Below are 19,864 nucleotides of genomic sequence, written 5' to 3' on the forward strand. Positions count from 1 at the left end.
TACTTAACCTTAAACAAGTTGTGTAACCTCTCCTCAGTTTCTCTGTTTGTAAAATCAGGGGGAACATATAGCTGAGATGAAGTAGGGTAGATAAAGCAGCAAACATAGTACAAAATAAGTGGTAGTCACATGTACTCTTGAAGCCTACCTAGCTCCCAAAGTCTTTTACAGGGTGCATATTCTGATATAATTAGTCTCCTGGATTTAACTAGAGGGCTCTCCCCGGAAGTCCCATAAAATAGCTAATCTTTTAACATGTGGCAAAAAGTTAGCCACACTCAGTGCCACTGCTATAGATCCTACTATCATAGGTCTGACAGCCAACTGATCTAGGCCACGGTACTCTAAGAGCCGGTTCTAAGACTTCTACAGAGGGTTGTGGGACTGGGGACCCATCTCTAGGTATTGTGATGTTGTGGGAGGGAAGATTGTGGCCCAAGTCCTATAGGTGCTGAGTTTACAGTTCATAGGTATCCACTATGTAATACCCACAATCCTGATGCTATAGTGTACCTTCATATTCTTTCTTTCTTTCTTTTTTTTTTTTTTTTTCATTTAAACCTCAACACAGTAGAGGCTGAACAAGAAAATCATTATCCCTGGTTTATAGACAGGAATCCTAAAGTCCACAGCAATCACCTGCCAGCCCTGAGCTACATTGCTTTTAAGTAAAGATTTTAAGCCTTCCTAGTCCAGGTCCCCCTTGATGCCAACCTACCTCTTTAATGCCTGTGGGAGTATCTCTGGTAACATCATATTAGACCAGTTATTTATCATTTGATCAATGAACATTTACTGCCTACTGTTTAATAACTGTTTAATAAGAGTACATGTGACTACCACTTATTTTGTACTATGTTTGCTGCTTTGTCTACCCTACTTCATCTCAGCCATATATTCCCCCTCATTTTACAAACGGAGAACTACCTAAGAACTGATACTCAGGGTCTTTTCCAGCAAAGGTCTCTTATTTTTAAAACCTTATAAATAATTTTTTTCCCTTTGCAGCCCTTACTATTTTTAAATATGCATATATTTGTAATTGTTTATTTTATGTTTGTCTCCCTAGTTAGACTCCCCAGTTTGGCTTCACTGGGGCAGGCATCATACTTGTTTATCAGTTTTACATACAGCAGGCACTCAATAATAATTACATGAATAAAAGTCACATTTTCTTTTCTTACAGAATGACAAAACTGTACCCAAAATTTATTTCCCCAACTTCACCTTGCTAATAAGTAGTAGATCTGCATCTTTAGAGTTGACTGAAGCCTTAAAAGCAATCTCTATTCCCAAAGGGTTGTCAAGGCTTAGTGGTCACAGTGCAAGTGACACCAGTCAAATCTCATCAGTCAGAGACATCTTCAAGAAAAGCCCATTATCCTAGTTCATAAATAATAATGTTGCTATTACCATTATGTACAATCCTTCATTGGCCATAACAATGTTATGGTGTCATCACATTTGTGTAAGTCATCACAGTACTCAGAACACTGATCTTCAACATCCTTGGGATTCAGGAAGAAAGATATTTTACTGGAAATGAAAACTTGTGAATTGCCCACTATTATATAACTGAAAAGTGAAACTAAGACTCAATTCCAAGTGTAATTTTACCTTACACTGTAAGAAGAATTTTTAAAGTCCTTAAAGAAAAAAGAAGGCTCAAATAAGTAAAATTAGAAATGGGAGAGAAGAAGCAATAATTGATACCACAGAAATACAAAAAATTATGAGACTATTTAAAAAAATTATATGCCATCAAATTATAAAATCTAGCAGAAATTCGTAAATCTCTAGAAACGTCCAATCTTCTAAAACTGAGTTAGAAATAGAAAGTGTGAATATATCAATTATTAGTAACAAAATTAAATTTGTAATAAAAAAACTCCTAAGAAACAGAAGTCCAGGACCAGATGGATTCACAAACATCTAAAGAAGAGTTAATACCAATTTTCGTCTATTCCAAAAAAATGGAACAGGAAAGAAAGCTTCTAAATACATCGATGAGGCCAGCATTATCCTAATACCAAAACCAGATAAAGATCCTACACAAAAAGAAAACTACAGGCCAATATCCCTGAAGAACATGGATGTAAAACCCTCAAGAAATATTAAGAAATCACACTCAACAATACATTAAAAATATCATTTGCCATGATCATGTGGGTGTTATTCCAGGGATGCCAGGATGGTTCAATATTTGCAAGTCAATCAACACAGTACATCAACAAAATGAGGAATAATAATCACATGATCATCTCAAGAGATGCAGATAAAGCATTTGACAAAACTCAACATCAATTCATGATAAAAGCTCTCAAAAAAAGTGGTGGATTTAGAGGAAACATACTCCAACATAATTAAGGCCATATATGAAAAACCCACAGATAACATCATGCTCAATGGTGAAAAACTGAGAGCTTTTCCTCTAAGATCAGGAACAAGACAAAGATGTCCACTCTCACCACCTTTATTCAACACAGTAATGGAAGTCCTAGCCTCAGCAATCAGACAGGAAAAAGAAACAAAAAACATCCAAATTGATAAGGACGAGTTTAAATTGTCACTATTTACAACTCACATGATAATATACATAGAAAACCCTAAAAACTCCATGAAAAAACTATTCGAATTAATACATGAATTGAGTAAAGTTGCAGGTGACAAAATTAATGCACAGAAATTGGTTATATTTCTATATACTAATAACCAAGTAGCAGAAAGATAAATTAAGACAATTCCATTTACAATGGTAGCAAAAAGAATAAAATATCTAGGAATAAATTTAACCAATGAGATTAAAACACTATAAAACACTGATGAAGAGCATTGCAGATGACACAAACAAATGGAAAGATATTCCATGCACATGGACCAGAAAAATGAATACTGTTAAAATGGTCATGCTATCCAAAGCAGTCTACTGACTCAATGAAATCCCTCTCAAAACACTAATGGCATTTTTCACAGAACTAGAATAATCCTAAAATTTTCATGGACCACAAAGTTGCCAAATAGCCAAGGCAAACTTGAGAAAGACGAACAAAGCTTCAGGTATCACAATTCCAGATTTTAAGATCTAATACAAAACTGTAGTATTCAAAACAGTATGGTATTGGCACAAAAATAGACATATAGACAATGGAACAGAAAACAGAGCCCAGAATTAAGGCTATGATTGTATGGTCAATTAATCTATGAAAAAAGAGGGAAGAAAATTCAATGGTAAAAAGACAGTCTCTTCAAAAAGTGGTGCTGGGAAAACTGTGTAGCTACATGCAAAAAAAATAAAACTGAACCACTTTCTTACACCATACACAAAAATAAACTCAATATGAATTAAAGATCTAAATGCAAGACCTGAGACCATAAAAACTCCTAGAAGAAAACACATGCTATAATTTCTTCAACATAAGCCTTAACAATATTTTTATAGCTATGTCTCCCGTGGTAAGGGAAACAAAAGCAAAAATAAATTATTGGGGCTATGCCAAAATAAAAGGTTTTCAACAGCAAAGGAAACCATCAACAACAACAAAAAAGGAACCTACTGAATGGGAAAAGATATTTGCAAATTATATATCTGATTAGGGATTAATATCCAAAATATAAAGATCTTACACAAATCAACACCATAAAAATAAATTATCTGATTAAAAAAATGTGCAGAGGACCTGAGCAGACATTATCCCAAAGAAGGCATACAGATGGCCAACAGATACATGAAAAGATGCTCAACATCACTAATCAGGGAAATGCATATCAAAACCACAATGAGATATTACCTTATACTTGTCAGAATAGTAGCTGAAAAAGGACCAAAAAATAACAATTATTGACAGGGATGTGGAGAAAAAGGAACCCTTGTTGCATAGTTGGTAGGAATGTAAACTGGTACAGGTACTGTAAAAAGTAGTATGGAGGGTCTCAAAAAATTAAAAATAGAATTACCATACAATCCAGTAAGTCCACTACTACCTATTTACCCAAAGAGAATGAAAATGCTAATTCAAAAAGATATATGTACTCTTATGTTTATGGCAGGTTTACAACAGCCAAGACATAGAAACAATCCAAGTGCCCTTCAGCAGATAGATAAAAAAAGATGTGCAGTGCGTACGTATATATGTACATACATATATATGCATAGATATATGTACACACACATATATAATGGAATATTATTCTGCCATAAAAAGAAGGAGATCTTGCCATTTATGAGACCGTAGATGGTCCCAGAGGGTATTATGTTAAGTGAAATAAGTCAGAAAAAGACAAATACCACATTATTTCGCTTATATGTAGCATCTAAAAAACAAAAACAAAACAAAACAAAACAAAAAGAAACCCTCAAAACAGAAAGAGACCATAAATGCAGAGAACAAACTGATGGTTTCCAGAAAGGGGAGAGTACAGAGAGATGGCAAAATGGGTAAAAGGGAGTGGGAGATAAAGGCTTCCACTTACGGAATGCATAAGTCACAGGGATAAAAGGTAGAGTATAGGGAATATAGTCAAGAGAATCACAAAACTATATGGTGAGAGATGGGTGCTATACTGGTAGTGAGCATAGCATAACATATAGATTAGTTGAATCACTATGTTATACAAGGGACACTAATGGAACATTGTGTACAACTATACTAAAATATAAATAATAACAATTTTGTAATCATGTTGTAGCTTGACTACACTTACTGTGGTGAGCACTGTATAATGCATAGAATTTGTTGATTGATTATGTTGTATTACCTAAAATTAATATAATATTGTATGTTAACTATACTTCAATAAAAATGGTAACAATAAATAAAAAGATAAATAAGACAAAAAATTTAAAGTCCTTAAAATAAACATACTAAATGTATAAAATATTAGAAATACGAATTCAAATCTAAATACTCATAAATGACTGGCTCAAGATCAAATGGTAAATTTAAAGGCAGAGATTCTCTAAGTATTCATTTGCTTAGAAGATCAGAGGATGAAAAACAATTACAGAAAGAACAGCATCTTTTGATTCAGTTGAAGAGGACTTGCTCCTAACAAAATGACGTGGAGCGAAAGCCAGGGCCCCCACGGGACTTGCTTGTATAGCAGCAGACACAGGTGCTGGGGGATTGGCCCAGGTGCCCATTGAGCCTCAAGCAGAGGTTCTAATGGTCTTCCCAGCCTCCCGCATGTTTCGGTAGAGCCAGCAGAGGGGCACATTAAAATACAAGAGCCAGGGATCCCAATTCCTAAGCAAAGTCAACGTCTGGGCAGGCTACAGGCAGCACGCCGGAAGCTGAAGAGATGGAGCTCTTTAGCTACCAGGGTAAGAAGGAGGAAGAGAAAAAACAGTCTCAACCTTATGGGCTGGAATGACTGCTCTCTAGAAATACAAAAAAACAGGTAACAACAGAAAAGGAGGGATTGAGCACTGAAGGAAGAGCTACTCTGTGCAAAGTACAACTCAGCACTTTAACATGTTAATGCATCTAGGCACATAACAAACTTACAGATGCTCAAAACCACCCCCATTGTTACAGATGTTGAAACTGAAGCTCCCCTTGCTCAACACTACTCAGCTAATAAGTGAGGGAACCGTAATTTGCATTCCTAGCTGTCCTTTTCCACTCTTGAAGGCAATGGAAAGGAAGAGAAAGCACAGCTCAAGGAATGTCCCAGGAATCGGTCTGCCTCCTGAGGCAGTTTAAAAGCGTGTGTCTGCAGGTACCAGACTTGGTGTGAGAGGTGTGCATCCTGGGAACAACAATGCTCGAGGCACCTGAGATGACCCAGTACCTCAAGTGATGATGGATTTAGGGAGTGGGGCAAGCTGAAGATGCACGTGGGCAGATTAGTGGGGAGCAGGGGAAAGTAGAATCAGTGGGAAGGAGACTGGGGTCAACAAAACATAAAAATGTACCGGGCTCTAATGTGGCCCTTTTCATAACAGTTACGCCGTCTGAGTACCTGCCATCCTGACCTATCACAACACATCATCATAATTTGATTTACAAGTGAAGATATCATGTCTAAGTGTATGGAAATACTCTAAACCATTCTTATGATGGAGTCCTTGATATCTGAAAATACCTACTTCCGAAAAGAACCCCAAACTTGCCACCTATGCTGTGTTTCTTCTCTTCCTTTCCACCTCCTGCATTTTGCTGCATTGAGACAAGTAGTTCCACCTTCCTACCAGGTAATAAAATGAGACAAACTGCCTATTTGCTCAATGCATCTATGAGAATCAGTGGCTCTGACACATGTCAAAATTCTATTTTTACTGCAAACAGCAAAGAATATCAATAAAAGCTAATGTCAGTACTTGGTTAAGTTTTATCTTGGTTTCCTAGGTAAGTAGATTTCAATAGCAATGACCTCCAGCCAGAAATACACCTTATATCACAATCTACAACACACAAGGGAACTGTATGTATGTGTATAAAGGAAACAATACTTGGCTGTCTTATGGGTAATGTATGTGCCCTGACATTTTCAATTCCAGTTCATTTACACAGGACTGCAAACAAAAAGTAGAGGGACCCACTAGGTGGACTTTATGATTTACTTCTGAGTTGAAACTTGTAATTTGAAAATCACTATCCAGACCAGAATATGAGGAAAAATTCATGGTCTTATGGGAACTCCTCAACAGAAGGAAAGTAAGGAAGGGTAAGAAAGCTCCAGGGACTGCATACATTCTTTCTCCTCCACTGACAGCTCCAAAAAAGGGTGAAATCAAGAGGAAGGAAGGGTGATACGAAGTTGATTACAAGCTGAAAGAGCCCAGTGAAAAAGCAGAATTCATTCAAAAAAAAATTTCTCCTGGCTAGTGGTCCACCAAAATGATGTAACTCAAGAATCCCTCTAGTTAGTTTTGATGATCTGCATTACTACCAAACATTATGCACAAGGAAGGCTTTGTTAGAAAACTGATTTTATCGAAACTTGATGCTGAGTGTATATAAACTGTGTGTGTGTGTGTGTGTGTGTGTGTTTAAAACAGTCCAAGGGACAGTAGCTGTTGCATTTGTAGAATTTCCAGTCATTAGGCTGACCTCAGGGCAGGCAAGTGTTTCAGGGAGCGTGAATCGAATCATAATTGAAACCTCAGCCATGTTGAGGCCAGTGGGCTATATCTTGTATGTTTTTCTGTACTTACTTTCAAAAAAATCTTCTAACCTAAATCCCTATTACTTCTCTCCCTCATGAAGAAGCTCCTCTCTGGGGACTAGTTTAGAAGCAATATTCGTCCTCAGTTTTCTTGCAAACCACTCAGAGGCTTCAGTTATCCAGCTCAGTGCTCACAAAGAAAAATGTTGTCATGGACATGACAAATGCATTACCCATTTTTTTTTCCTCATGTAGTATAGCTCCAAGTTGCACAATTCCAAATGCCTTTCCTACAAACACACAATTTCTCCAGTCATGGCCACACTGTTTGCCTTTATAATTATTCTCTTACCAAAATCTTCAAAGCACTGCTTTAGAGGGGGACAAAAGAGCAGGTGTGAGACAGTACACTCCACTCTTAGTACTAGGCTGCTCAGCTGTGCAAAGGGGGGTTACCACTGAGAATCAGATGCGGTTTCCCTGTAATCACAGACTAACTTGTTACTAACCAGTCAAATACACTTTGTTAGAATGAACCCCAACCTATATGTTAGTTCAAATGATTCATACTTAGTGTGAGTACTAACACTAACAAATACTGCTAAAATGGGTTACTTGGGGAAGAAAATTAAATTTCCTTTGGGCATTCGTCTGTAAAGGCTGGATTTACACCTATTTTAGTGTTGCAGAGTGTGAAGAAAAAATGGTGAAACCAGTGATTTTCAAGGTCTCTTCTAGGCCTTTAGGCAGTGGTCTGAGAATGGCATGAACATTATAATTATGTTTTAGGACATTCTGTGTTTTGACATATTCTGGGGTTCTTTGAAGAAAAAAAGAAGTGTCCTGAGTTTCCATCCCCAAATGCAATGGGAATCCTAAAATTGGACACTGAGGCTTCCTAGAGTCATTGCCGATTTCAGCTTCCATCTGGAAGTTGCTGGTAAGAAAATGTAGGCGTCAACACCCCTGGATGCAGTTAGCTCAGTGGTTCAGTTCTTACTGCTACCACATTTTCTACTTGCAAAAAAATGAAAAAGATGCCAGTTCAGATGGAAACTACGTTTGTCTATGTTAATGTAACCTTCCCTCGACCGGTATAGAATGTCACCGAAGGAGAGGTAGAATCAGCTTCTAGCAAATTGTGGAGCTGACAGTCTTTCTCCTCCTCATGTTCCTTCATTAAGCTTCGCTTCCTGCCCCTGATGGACAGGGTTCCAATTAGCCAGAAGGTCTTATTTCCCACCTAGGCAAGTGGAAATCAAGCATGACTTGATACACATAGAGAAACAGTTAGGATTTTGACCAGGATTCCCAGATCCCAACTGGATAACAGGCATAGTCCTCTAGAATTTTTAAAAAGAGGCTGAGAGGTACAATCCAATTCAAAGGAGGCACAGTGGGTTTTCACATTTTTTTTTTTTTGGCAATGACCTATAGTAAGAAACATATTTTATATAGCTAATTAGTATACATAGATACACAAATGTATACAAATGAAAAAAAAGTTTCATGACACCATCTTACCATGTTGCAGTACACTCTGACATTTTCTATTGATTCTGTTACAATAAAAATAAATGGGCTGGTCATGACCCACTAAATTGATTTCATGACCCTTCTATGGTAGGTGAAGGACAGCAGTTTAAAAACATGCACGCACACAACTGTACAAAAAGCCTTGTCTTGAAGCTGTGCTCTATTCATTGCTAAACTATTCACATATTTGGGGTGGCCTGGGAAAGCCTGGAGACTAGGAGAGGCCTAAAGCTTTGGAGATGTTTAGTTTGAGAATAACATAAAAATGAAGAAAGCAGCACCCTTTGTGACTAGGGTCTCTCTGTCTTCCAACACTGTATTTTTTGCAGAAAGGAGAACTAGAAAACCTGGGCCCCTGATGAAGGACTAAGAGGGTGTAAAGAAAGAAGAATACCAAAAGCAAGAATAAAATGGTTTGAGTACCTCAAAATAAAGCACTAGATTTAAATTTCTCCACATAAAGCTCTGGAACTGGAAAATATGTTTATATCATAGTGGCCTAAAATATGACCAAAGCCAAACCATAGTTATGTGATTCTTTCTTTGTAAAATGAGGGTTCCCTATGACCCCCCAAAAATTATAATTAAGAGAATAAAGTAGATGTGGTTTTTTCCTATTATTATCTTTTAACCATACCAAGAGCATTAAATTAGCTAATTTCAGCTCTTGGAATAATTTCAGACAAAAAAAAGTCTAAGTTTACCACAAACGTATCTCCAAACCTTAAAAATAATTACATCAGTATCTTACTGTTAACAATCTTAAATTGTACATAGCTAACTACAGAAAGGCTACATTTAAATGGGTATCCTTTTTTTTTTCTTATTCAGAAAAATAACTACGAAGTTTTGGAAGACAAAAGTCGAAATTTTGAAAACAAAACCCAAATGTTAGCACCAGGAATGGAAATCAACACATATGCACAGAGGTTTTGTAAGAAAAAACTGCCATGGGCAAGTCAAGACTTTTAGTTCTAACAAAAAACACAACTTATATATTTCACATTCATTCACAGTATATACTTCACATTCATTCACTCTCCATTTCTTCAAACCACTGATTCACATTTACCACAGAAACATCAACTGGCAGACACTGAAAGTCATGTGATGATAAGACAGTACGTGGGTCTAGGTATGTTACACTCTCCCAGTGACTCTTATCTAAGTTTTCTAAATAAAAAATTACTTAAATATGCTATAAATGGTTGAGTGAGCTGAGCTTTTGAAATAGAGTTGGGAAATTCAGCTTTATCTCATAATGGATTATCAATACCAAGGCATGATGTCATAGGATTGGTTAGTTACGGAGGACAAGGATGTGTCAGGTTGAATAAAAGCCAGTACTTTTTATTCACTAAACCCTAATCCCATCTCACAAACCTAAGTTATCATCATTGCCCCATCATTTTTTCCACATCTCCTTATCCTTTTTTTTTCCCTACCCTTTATGTCCCATCCCAACATACCTGAGACCCAGAAAGAAAACACAGCATCTCCAAGTTGGAAAGAATATTAGATATTCCTACCACTACAAAAAATCAAAACCAGTATCCCCCACTCCTAGAATAGTGTCATATCCCTACCATGTTGCCTTTTGCAGTATATTTTACCTATGAGTACAGATGGATGCTTACTTTAGGCTGCATTTGATTTATATTAGTGTGAGATTCACTAATGTCTACTGCAAAGATGGAAAGATTTGTGAATAAAAACACATTTTGACAGCAAAGAGGAAATAATTTTCTCTTACTTGCCATTGACGTGGATAATGTTATATATAACTATACACTATGGGATGCCAGGTTTACCCCATACATCCTGATATGGCAAATTTGGGACCAAAGAGGAAAAATTACTGCCCCTACCAAATGGCATTCTAGCAACCTCAAGAAATAAGTCTCAGTCTTGGAGTGCACAATTAGAAGTAGGCTGTGATAAAGGGTCAAATCACTGTAGGCCCTGAAAAGGAAGTACAGCTAAGGATGTAGCTCTCTTGGTGAACCTGGAACTAGGGAACAAAATCTCAGACCTCTGAGAGGGCACAGGCAGGCTTTTTTCAATGCTGTATCCTCCTCAATGTTAATGAAACTACTTTTACTGGACTATCACCCTTATCCTACCTCATAGTGCTCGCTGTCTCTGGAAGGCTGCTTCTCTTCCTTTCCTGGTTACTTCTAGTTCAATATTCTCCTCTTCTGAGAGGTCCTGATGTGGGTCAGACACTCTTCCTGGAGCTTCCATAACATTAGACAGAACCCTGTTGTGAAACCAGTCCCCTTTGTCTGCAAGCATCTGCCACCAGTCTGCCTCCCTAGTGAACTGTGAGATCCTGAGGGCAGCAGTGTTATCTAATTCAGCTATGTCTCCCTAGCCCCAAACATTGGGTCTGGCATGTAGTAGACAGTTGCTGAATGAACAAACATATAGGAGTGATACAACTATTATTCCTTTACCTTCTAAAGTACAGTCATTTTTAATATAATCATGGTACATAATTAGTACCATAAGCAAATTAGAAAATTTTAGTATTTCTTAAACAAAACAAGAACAAAGAAATCAAGGCAAAATATCTTTAATAAAGGCAAAGGTCTGTTTAATTAATTAAACATTCAAATCAAGCAAAATGTTGATGTATTCATATTCACAATAATGAAAATTTACCCATATAAGCTCATCCAGTTACAAAAGCAGCTTAAAAGTTGTATTCTCTTTAATTTGCTAACATAAACTAAGTCAGGTTTGCCCACATTGATTTGTTGGGCAAAATTAAACCAACCCTGTAATAACGTGTACTTTCATCTTTGTACTCTGTTGAGCTGTTTTCTCTAGTCATACTTGTTTAGATGACCTAAACATTCAGAAACAGGAGTCTAAAGTCTGGTTATTTATTCTCTCCATGTGATGCTACGCCTCCTTTAGCACTCAGCTTCAGGAAGACAATGTACATCATTAAATGGTTTGACAATGATGAAGGGAACAGGGATGGCATTACATGCACACATTTTTAAATGGGATTTGTTGTTTGAGATTATTCCTGCTTGTCCATTTGGATGAAAAGTATCTGCTTATGAAATGAGCCTGAGGACACTAACAGATTTAATACCTAATATCAGTTTAGGGAAAACAATACAAGCTAACTTCAAAGGTCAGAGGAGCATTTTGATAGAACATCAGGGACTTAGCTTTGGTAAATAAACATTTATTGACTATCTGCGATGAGCAACACACTGTGCTCTGCATAAGAGATGAATGAAACTTTTCTTTCATTAAAATTTAATTTATTTTACCTTTAATCATGATATCCCTTGAGTAGGGTAACGAACTCTACAATGTGTCCAAGTCTCCAGGTAGCAAATGAGGCTTTCTCAAGTGATTACAGATGTTAATAGCAAATGCCCATGAAGTAAACAACCAACACTCATTTTTTAAGCATGAATCTCCAAATTCATACTGAGAGTCATAAGAGGCCATGAATAATTTATGTATGATTCAAAAGCAATAGAAGGTAAATCTTTGTTCAAAAGTCTTAAGTAGATTTTTCTGTGTTGTGGCTTACATTAATGGATGGACACCTACCATTACTATAATAAAACCAATTTTGAGGAAATCTGAGCTCAACAAAAATTTAAATACATGCAAAAGCTATTTTCCACCATATCTGAATTATAAGGATCCATCTTTGCCTTCTTAGTCTTATAATGATTCTCTAATGATCCTAGGACTCTCTGCAGAAAGCTCATTTTCAGCTAATAGTATCTAATAGAAGTCACTCCCTACTCATCACTATGTTCTTTATTTTCAAGGCTTTCAAGATCAACTGCATGGGAATAGATTGCATTATATGTAGATGCACTCCAGTTTCCAAGACACATCAATTTCCAAACATTTTTTGCCAAGGCCAAGTAAGGTCAAAAAGAAACATCCTGAAAGGGAGCAGTTGTTCTAACCAGTTGGAGGTGATGATTTATCAAGAGCCGTTAATCCGCTGCCGTGTAAAGAGCCTCCAGCACATTTACTTTCCATCTTGGTGAGAGTAAGAATAAGTTCTAATTATGGCTTAGGGCAGTTTTCTCACCTGATGTTAAAAAGAAATTTGAGAAAATGTATGCATTTTAAAAAGCAATCATCCAGTCTGGTGGTAAAGAAGATACAATTGCACACAAATTATGCCTACATAATTCTGGGGTTTCATGTAAATGATCAGATTATTATTATTTAACTAAAATGAAAACAATCTACTCTCATTTATGAGAGGAGGGAAGTAAAACTTTCACCTCGTTAATATCCAACTGAGATTTGCATATTGCTGGCTGCATAAAAAAGGGATTCGGGTAGTTATTTTGTGTTGATTTAATGTTCTGTTATGATTAACCACAACTGGCTACAAGCACATCAAGGAAAAATGACCTTCACATTTTCATGAAGACCTCAGTTCTGTCACTTATTAGCTGTGTGTTTTTGGACAACTTACTTAACTCTGGTTACCTGAGCCTCAGTTTCCTTCTTTTAAATAGAGTTGATAATAATACCATGTTTTGCAATTCACACATACACACACACACACACACACACACACACAACGTGGTACATGTTAGCTAGTGATTAGACATGGTCTTGATGTTCACCTTGCTCTGGGATCATCAGGGTTATGCTTTTAACCTAACCAAAGAATAAACCCAGGGCCAAAATATGTAGGTCCAAACAGTTAAGTGCCCTAACAAAAGGGGAATTTCTATCTAAATAGATATTGTTCATGCCTTCCATTTATGCCTCCATGTCCCTACCCAATGTCCAATTCCACTTTTTGGATTTGTTACCTTGTGCTATGTGCATTGCCTTCTTCCTCAAGAAGCCCCTAAAAATATAAATCGTCCAGGAAAGGATAATAAGGCTGTTATCACCTTGTGAGAATGAGTTTGTGTGTTTTTACTCCTAGACAGGATATCCCACATACTAATCCTTGGTACCTGGGAAAGGATAAAATGACTCTGAAAGAGGGGCAAAAGGGCACAGGATATACTTTACAATTTTGCTTGAATAACCTTCACCAGTTAATCATTATGTACTAAAAACCTTCTGTAAGGAAAATCAGGAAAATGTTATTCATAGCTGCCTCTAAGGAAGGGAAGAGGGTAAGTCAGGTACAAGAGCAGGGAAACTTACTTGCACTGCCTATTTATCCCCTTGTACCTTTTGAATTTGGTGCTGCAGAAATGTATAACCCATCCAAAAATCTTAATTTTTTTAAACCCAATCCTTTTACATTCTGTCACTTGTCTTACTTTAGCTCTTAAGTATTTGTTTACAGGATGTTGGCATTTATAAGTTGACTTTTTTCTTCTAAAATCAAGCTGAATTCATTTAAAATACGACTGGTTCTCTTTTTTTAAAATCATGTTATGTTAGTCACCATACAGTACATCATTATGACTGGTTCTCAAAGTTAATTTGTCTGTCTTCATGAAGACAGAGTTATGAGAAAATTAACATTATTTGCTGACTCTCTACACGCAGTTTTCTTCACTAAAATTTAAGCTTCCTGCAGACAGCACCTGCAGTTTACTAATCTCGGAGGCTCCATTGTGGTTTTCACAGAAGGGTTGCTTTCTTGAGTTCAGTTCTCAGTCCTTTCTTCCAAGGAAGAAAAGTCATTAAATATCACATGATGTTTTCATAAAATAATTTTCCAGAATTATAAAAACAAGCAAAATAACAAGAGACAGAGACAGGTACAAGGAGAGGAAGAGAAAAACAAAACAATTATAAATCACCTGCACTTGTAACGAAACTTTTGGGACTCTATTGAAAATGCCTGCAAAACACCAAATATGTCCTAAGCAGGGAAACCTAAGGTTGATCTAAAGTCATGGACACACATGTGCAACAAAACATTTGCTGCATGAGTCCTGTGTGCAAGGTCCTGGGAATAAAATGTTAAAGGAATGCAGATGTGATCCTTGTCCCGAGAGTTCTCATAATAGTGGGGAGATACAGAAAGTTAAAACAGGTCGTTATCATACCGTATAAAAGATACCATAGAAGGAAGTGCAGAGAGTTACAGTGCTTATAAAAGGAGGACCAACCCTATGCTTGGTTGTTTAGTACCGCAGTGGTTGGGACTAGAGCTTTAGAGTGCTACAAATTCGAGTTCAAGTCCTAGTTTCAGTGGTTCCACTTGATAACCTTGGCCAAGGTATTTAATCTCTCTAAGCTTCAGTTCCATCAACTTTAAAGTAAGAATAATGATAGTACTGAGCTCAAAGGGTTGATGTGGGCATTCAGTGAAATCCATGTCATAAATCTGACACTATGTTTTGCAAATGGCAAGCACCCAATAGAGATTAGCTGATAATATTAATGATAACAGCAAACTGAGAAATGATGCATGAGTAGAACAGCTAGGTAGAATGGAGAAGAGAGAAAAGAGGAAGAATGTCCTAGACAAAGGAGAAATGTATGCTTAGAAAAGAATAGCGTGGTGAGCTTTAGTGAAAGAACCTGGCTTGAGCCAAGAGGTTGGGAGGCACCTGGGGTAGGGTCAGAGTTGGAACTGAAGCTGGTAAGGCAGAGTACAACTCAATGGGTTTATCAATCTTAATGGAGGGTTCTTCAAAAAGCTTCATCAGAGCAGGGACAGGATCAGATCTGAGTTTTAGAAAGACCAGCTTAGAGACTTGGACTCTACACCATGGAGAATGGAATGGAGAGTAAGGAGACAGACGGCAAGGAGATCAGCGGCAATAATCTTAAAATAATGCCTTCACTGTTGTGGAATTTCAGTTAGGGAGGCAGGTATCACATGAAAAGTATATACAACAGTCCAAAGAGAACCTTGAAGTAATTATTATGAGCTTGTTAATATTAGCTAGTTAGCATTTCATTCATTCATTTATTCACTCAGCAACTAAGGCAGTGAACTGGTGAGAGATTTCAAAGAGTGTTAGTCTTCCAGAAGACTGCATAGCCCTGCCTTCCAGAAGTACCCCATCCAACACCACTGCCTGTGCTCTCTCTGGCTACAAGATCAGTTACTCTGCTGATTCAGATCATATGCAACAGTAAAGGCATTTTTGGGAGACAATATGCTCCTGTAGGAAACTCAAGCTGGGAAGAAGTGCTACAAAACAGATTAGGATGGATCCTAAGGTGTGAATATGACTCCCCTTCACCGTGGGAAGGGGAAATGTCACAGTAACTACCTCAGTATATAGCAGACTTCTCACTGCTCGAAAAAAAGAAAATCTTCCATGACCCACTGTTAAGTAAATAATAACAACCACCATTCATGAAATGTCCTACCCTATAAACTTCAGATGGATTAACAAATTTAGTACAACAAATTTATGAAATAAGTATTAGGTCTACTTTTCAGGTGAGAAAGTTGAGGCAAGAGACACTCCCCAAGGTCACAGAATTAGCTGCAGTCTGGTGTTCCTATCCACCACACTGTGAGGTCTCTTGCAGAGAGCCACTAGATTGATATAAGAGTGAAGCCAGCTTAAAATGTATGTCTCCGGGCGCCTGGGTGGCTCAGTGGGTTAAAGCCTCTGCCTTCAGCTCAGGTCATGGTCCCAGGGTCCTGGGATCGAGCCCTGCATCAGGCTCTCTGCTCGGCGGAGAGCCTGCTTCCCCCTCTTTCTCTACCTGCCTCTCTGCCTACTTGTGATCTCTGTCTGTCAAATAAATAAAATCTTAAAAAAAAAAAATGTATGCCTCAAAATCTGACAGGGGAGAAGGATCACTGCCCACTTACAATCAGGAAGCCAAAATTTGGAAGGTTTTATAATAGGAATAAAATGAAATGGATGATTAAACGTGCAACAGTCTCTTGACAGGAAATTGGACTACCCTCATCAAAGGAGTACCATTTTGAAAGCACTTCTGAAACGTCTTTTCCTCTTTTAAACACAAACCACAGTTGTGCCATATGGCCTAGGACACACCAGAAGTATCCACGCGGGGTTACATGCTTATCAGTTTAAAATAGAGTGGGCCATCTCCATGACTCAAAGGTGTGGCAAAGGAAATAAAAGATAACGAAAATGAGACCGGTTACTCTGTTTTCTGCTAAGGTAGGGTGAACAACAGCTGAATTGTCTCAGTAAGAAATAAATGCAATATGCTTATTCTCTCAGCCCATGTATGGTTCTATCAAGTAAGTAGTGAAGCATGTGTAGAGTAAGCATATTTTAACTATGAGCTCTATGAGGCATTTCTAATGTCCACTGAATAAAGACGAAATAGGGAGGGGGAATCCCTAACCGTCCACATATGAAAGAAACCACGGGCTTCTTGCAATGCCACTTGATGCCAACAGAAACAGAGTCTTGAGGCTGGGCTTTTAGCCTGGTGATAAGGGGAACCCATGCCAGATGGCATTTTAAAATCCATTTTCACTCTCTTTCTCCCCACTAACCTGCCTTGGGTTTAAAGCCATCACAGCCATTTTCACAAGCTGCACTATTTGAAAGTAGCCACTTTCCCTTGCAAACACACAAAGCTCTAATTGCTGTAAGTTTAAAAACGTCGTAAAAATCATGGAATTTCTGAAACAACCATTTTTAATTAAACGCACAGACACACCCCCCCAACACCCTACACCGAGGACAGCTTTCCACACCTCGCCTATTCATGAACACGTATTCTCAGCTCACCAACAAACCACTCCCCTGACACTCGTCGCTTTCTCCCCGACTCACTCGCCACCACTAAAAAGTAACTCGGGACGCCCTAGGTCTGTGCCACCAACACCGGGTTGATTCCTCAGGCCCGCGCGGCTCCGAGCCCTAGGCAGGACTTGGGGGCTTCAGTGTCACAAACCAGCGCTGCCCCCCAAGACTCCTCGCCCAGCCAGGAGCAGCTACCCTCCCTGGAAAACGCTCAGAGTTGCACTGTCTCTACCACTGCTCACTCTTTACACATAAAAAATGCCAGTGAGGTGGATTCCCCACCCCACCCACCTGCGGAGTGCGCACCACCACACTCAGTCGGGGCGTCTTGGAGGCACCCCAGCTGTGCCGACAGCCAGGAGGCGTGAACAATGAACTTCTCTCTCTGTCTCTCTCTCTCTCTCTTTCTCTCTCTCACACACACACACCCTCTCCCCCAAAAGGAGAAGTTTTGAACTAGCCGGGGGCCAATTTCGCGATTCCGCCGGCAACTCCCGCGCGGGCGGGGGGGGGAGGGCCCGGTGCGCGTTCCCGGCCGCGCCCCTCGCGTCGCGGGGCGGACAGTTACCTCCTTCCTCCGGCTGGGCGCCCCGGGTCGAGTGATGAGGGCCGTCTCCTCGCACACCACGGCCACGTCTTCCACGAACACGCAGTCGGGGAGGCTCTCGTCGGCCGGCAGCTGCACTACCTGCAGCCCCAGCTTGCTGCCCAGCACGCCCACGTAGAGCTGATGCTGCCGCTCGGCACGGGCGAAATCCACCTCGTCGCCCTTGGTGCGCCTCAGCGCGTGCTGGCACAGGGACTCGGGCAGCGCCCGCACCACGGCGTGGGTGGCCCGGCCGAAGGCGGCGGGGTGGCCGAGCGCTGCCATGGCTCCGGGAGGCGGCGGGGCGGCGGCGGCCGGGTCCTCCCTCGGGCAGCGCGCGCCGAGCCTGCGAGCGCCCGGCTGCTCCCCTTGGCAGCGGATGAATGTGGTGCAGGAGGAGCCCGGCTCGCGCCCCGAGCCCTGCCCGAGCGACTGAGCATGCCCAGAGCTCCCGGCGCTGGCCCGCGCGCCCACCCCGGCGCTTTCGGGTTTGCTGCAGCCGAGGCGGGAGTTGCAGCAGCGAGCACCGCGCGAGGAGTGGGCGGAGGAAGCGGTGAGCGCCGGAGCTGTGCGCAGTGGGAACCTGGGTGGACCCGGGCCCGAGGTTACCTGTATTCCGCCGCAGGTGCACACCTCACATCGACCCCAAGGCGCACGTGAAGTTGCCATGGTTTGAGCAGAGTGCCTGGAGGACTTCGTGGTGGTCAAGAGGCCAAGGGATGGGGTGATTCCTTTCTGGATAAATACTTTAACCTCTCTCCCTACTCTCTTGGTCCCAGGTTGCCCTACACCTGGTACCACCCCCAGTTCCTAGCGTGAGGATCCGTTTTCCTACCCAGATCTGCGAATGACCTTTCACCCCCCAGTGAGCCAAGAGATTATAAGAATGTGTTTCTTCCCATCTGTGAGAAAGAAGAAAAGTCCAAAAACACATGTTGAGAGAAGAACAGAGGTATAGAAACAGTATTTCAAGGACAATCAGTTGTCATGGACAATGGGATTCTGGTGTTTTTGTCTCCAGGGCCCACAGATGTAGGGAGGCAAAGACCAAGCGTGTTTTCCCCACTATAGACAAGCGCTCCCCTCGCGCAGTGTCAGACAAACATAGCATCACAACTTCTCATCACTAGGAAAGAAGGTTTCAAACCTTCTCCCTGGCATTCCCTTCATGCTAGTACAGACTCCGTGCAATTCCCGTGGTATTTGTTGAGTGTTTCTTTTTCCATACACCTCAGGGAGTGCCTTTCCCTTCGTAATGGCACAATCTTTCTCCCCTTACCTATCACAGATTAAATAATCCTTGGGTTCTGTTTCTTTTGAGAAGACCCACTTCAAAAACCAAACCATAACTCCAAAATGGTCTCAGGTAATAAGCTTCTTTTCTCAGATTCTGTAGCACATTTCTAAGTTAAAGATTGATTAGATCATGAAACATTAGATTTGGATGAGACCTTAGAAATCCTCTAACTTCCCACCCAAAGGTCCTGAACTCCAGCTAAAACATACATGACAGTAATAAGATCTTCACTTGAGCATTTTAAACCTCTCTAACTTAAAAAGCATATTCTACTCTTGAAGAGCTATAATGGTTAAAATCTTCATTTTGGACTTAAAACCCACTGGTCCAAATTCTGTCTTCTAGCATTACCTAACAAGTTCATATTCTCTTTCACAAGATTGCATTCATGTTATCTGAAGACAGTTCTCATATCTATGTTGCCTGACACCACCCTCCCACCCCCATCTTGACCTTGACCCTGAACCACCAAAAAGTAACTAGTGATTTGGGTTCCAACATTCTGATCATCTTCCTTTTGACACACACCAGTTTGCCTGTATCCCTTTAACTCATGGTATTTGGAATAGAAACAATTCTTCCTGTGTGTTGTGACCAGCACAGATGACGGCAGGACCCTTGTTCCAGAGACTAGACTTCTGTTCACACCACCTAAGATTGTATTCA

At 39.9% G+C, this 19,864-nt stretch overlaps 1 protein-coding gene across 1 annotated transcript in view; it reads right to left on the reverse strand.

The window, feature by feature from the left end:
- DDAH1 (dimethylarginine dimethylaminohydrolase 1) overlaps positions 1 to 18,383 on the reverse strand; it is a 138,086-nt gene extending 119,703 nt beyond the window's left edge. The window contains exon 1 of the mRNA XM_032870282.1: positions 17,884 to 18,383. Within this exon, the coding sequence (XP_032726173.1) occupies positions 17,884 to 18,186 (303 nt within the window). The 5' untranslated portion in view covers positions 18,187 to 18,383. The remainder of the gene's footprint in view (positions 1 to 17,883) is intronic.
- Between the last annotated feature and the right edge of the window lie 1,481 nt (positions 18,384 to 19,864).

This window comes from Lontra canadensis, unplaced genomic scaffold (assembly GCF_010015895.1).
Source record: "Lontra canadensis isolate GAN:19392208 unplaced genomic scaffold, GSC_riverotter_1.0 scaffold40, whole genome shotgun sequence".
Lineage (NCBI taxonomy): Eukaryota > Metazoa > Chordata > Mammalia > Carnivora > Mustelidae > Lontra > Lontra canadensis.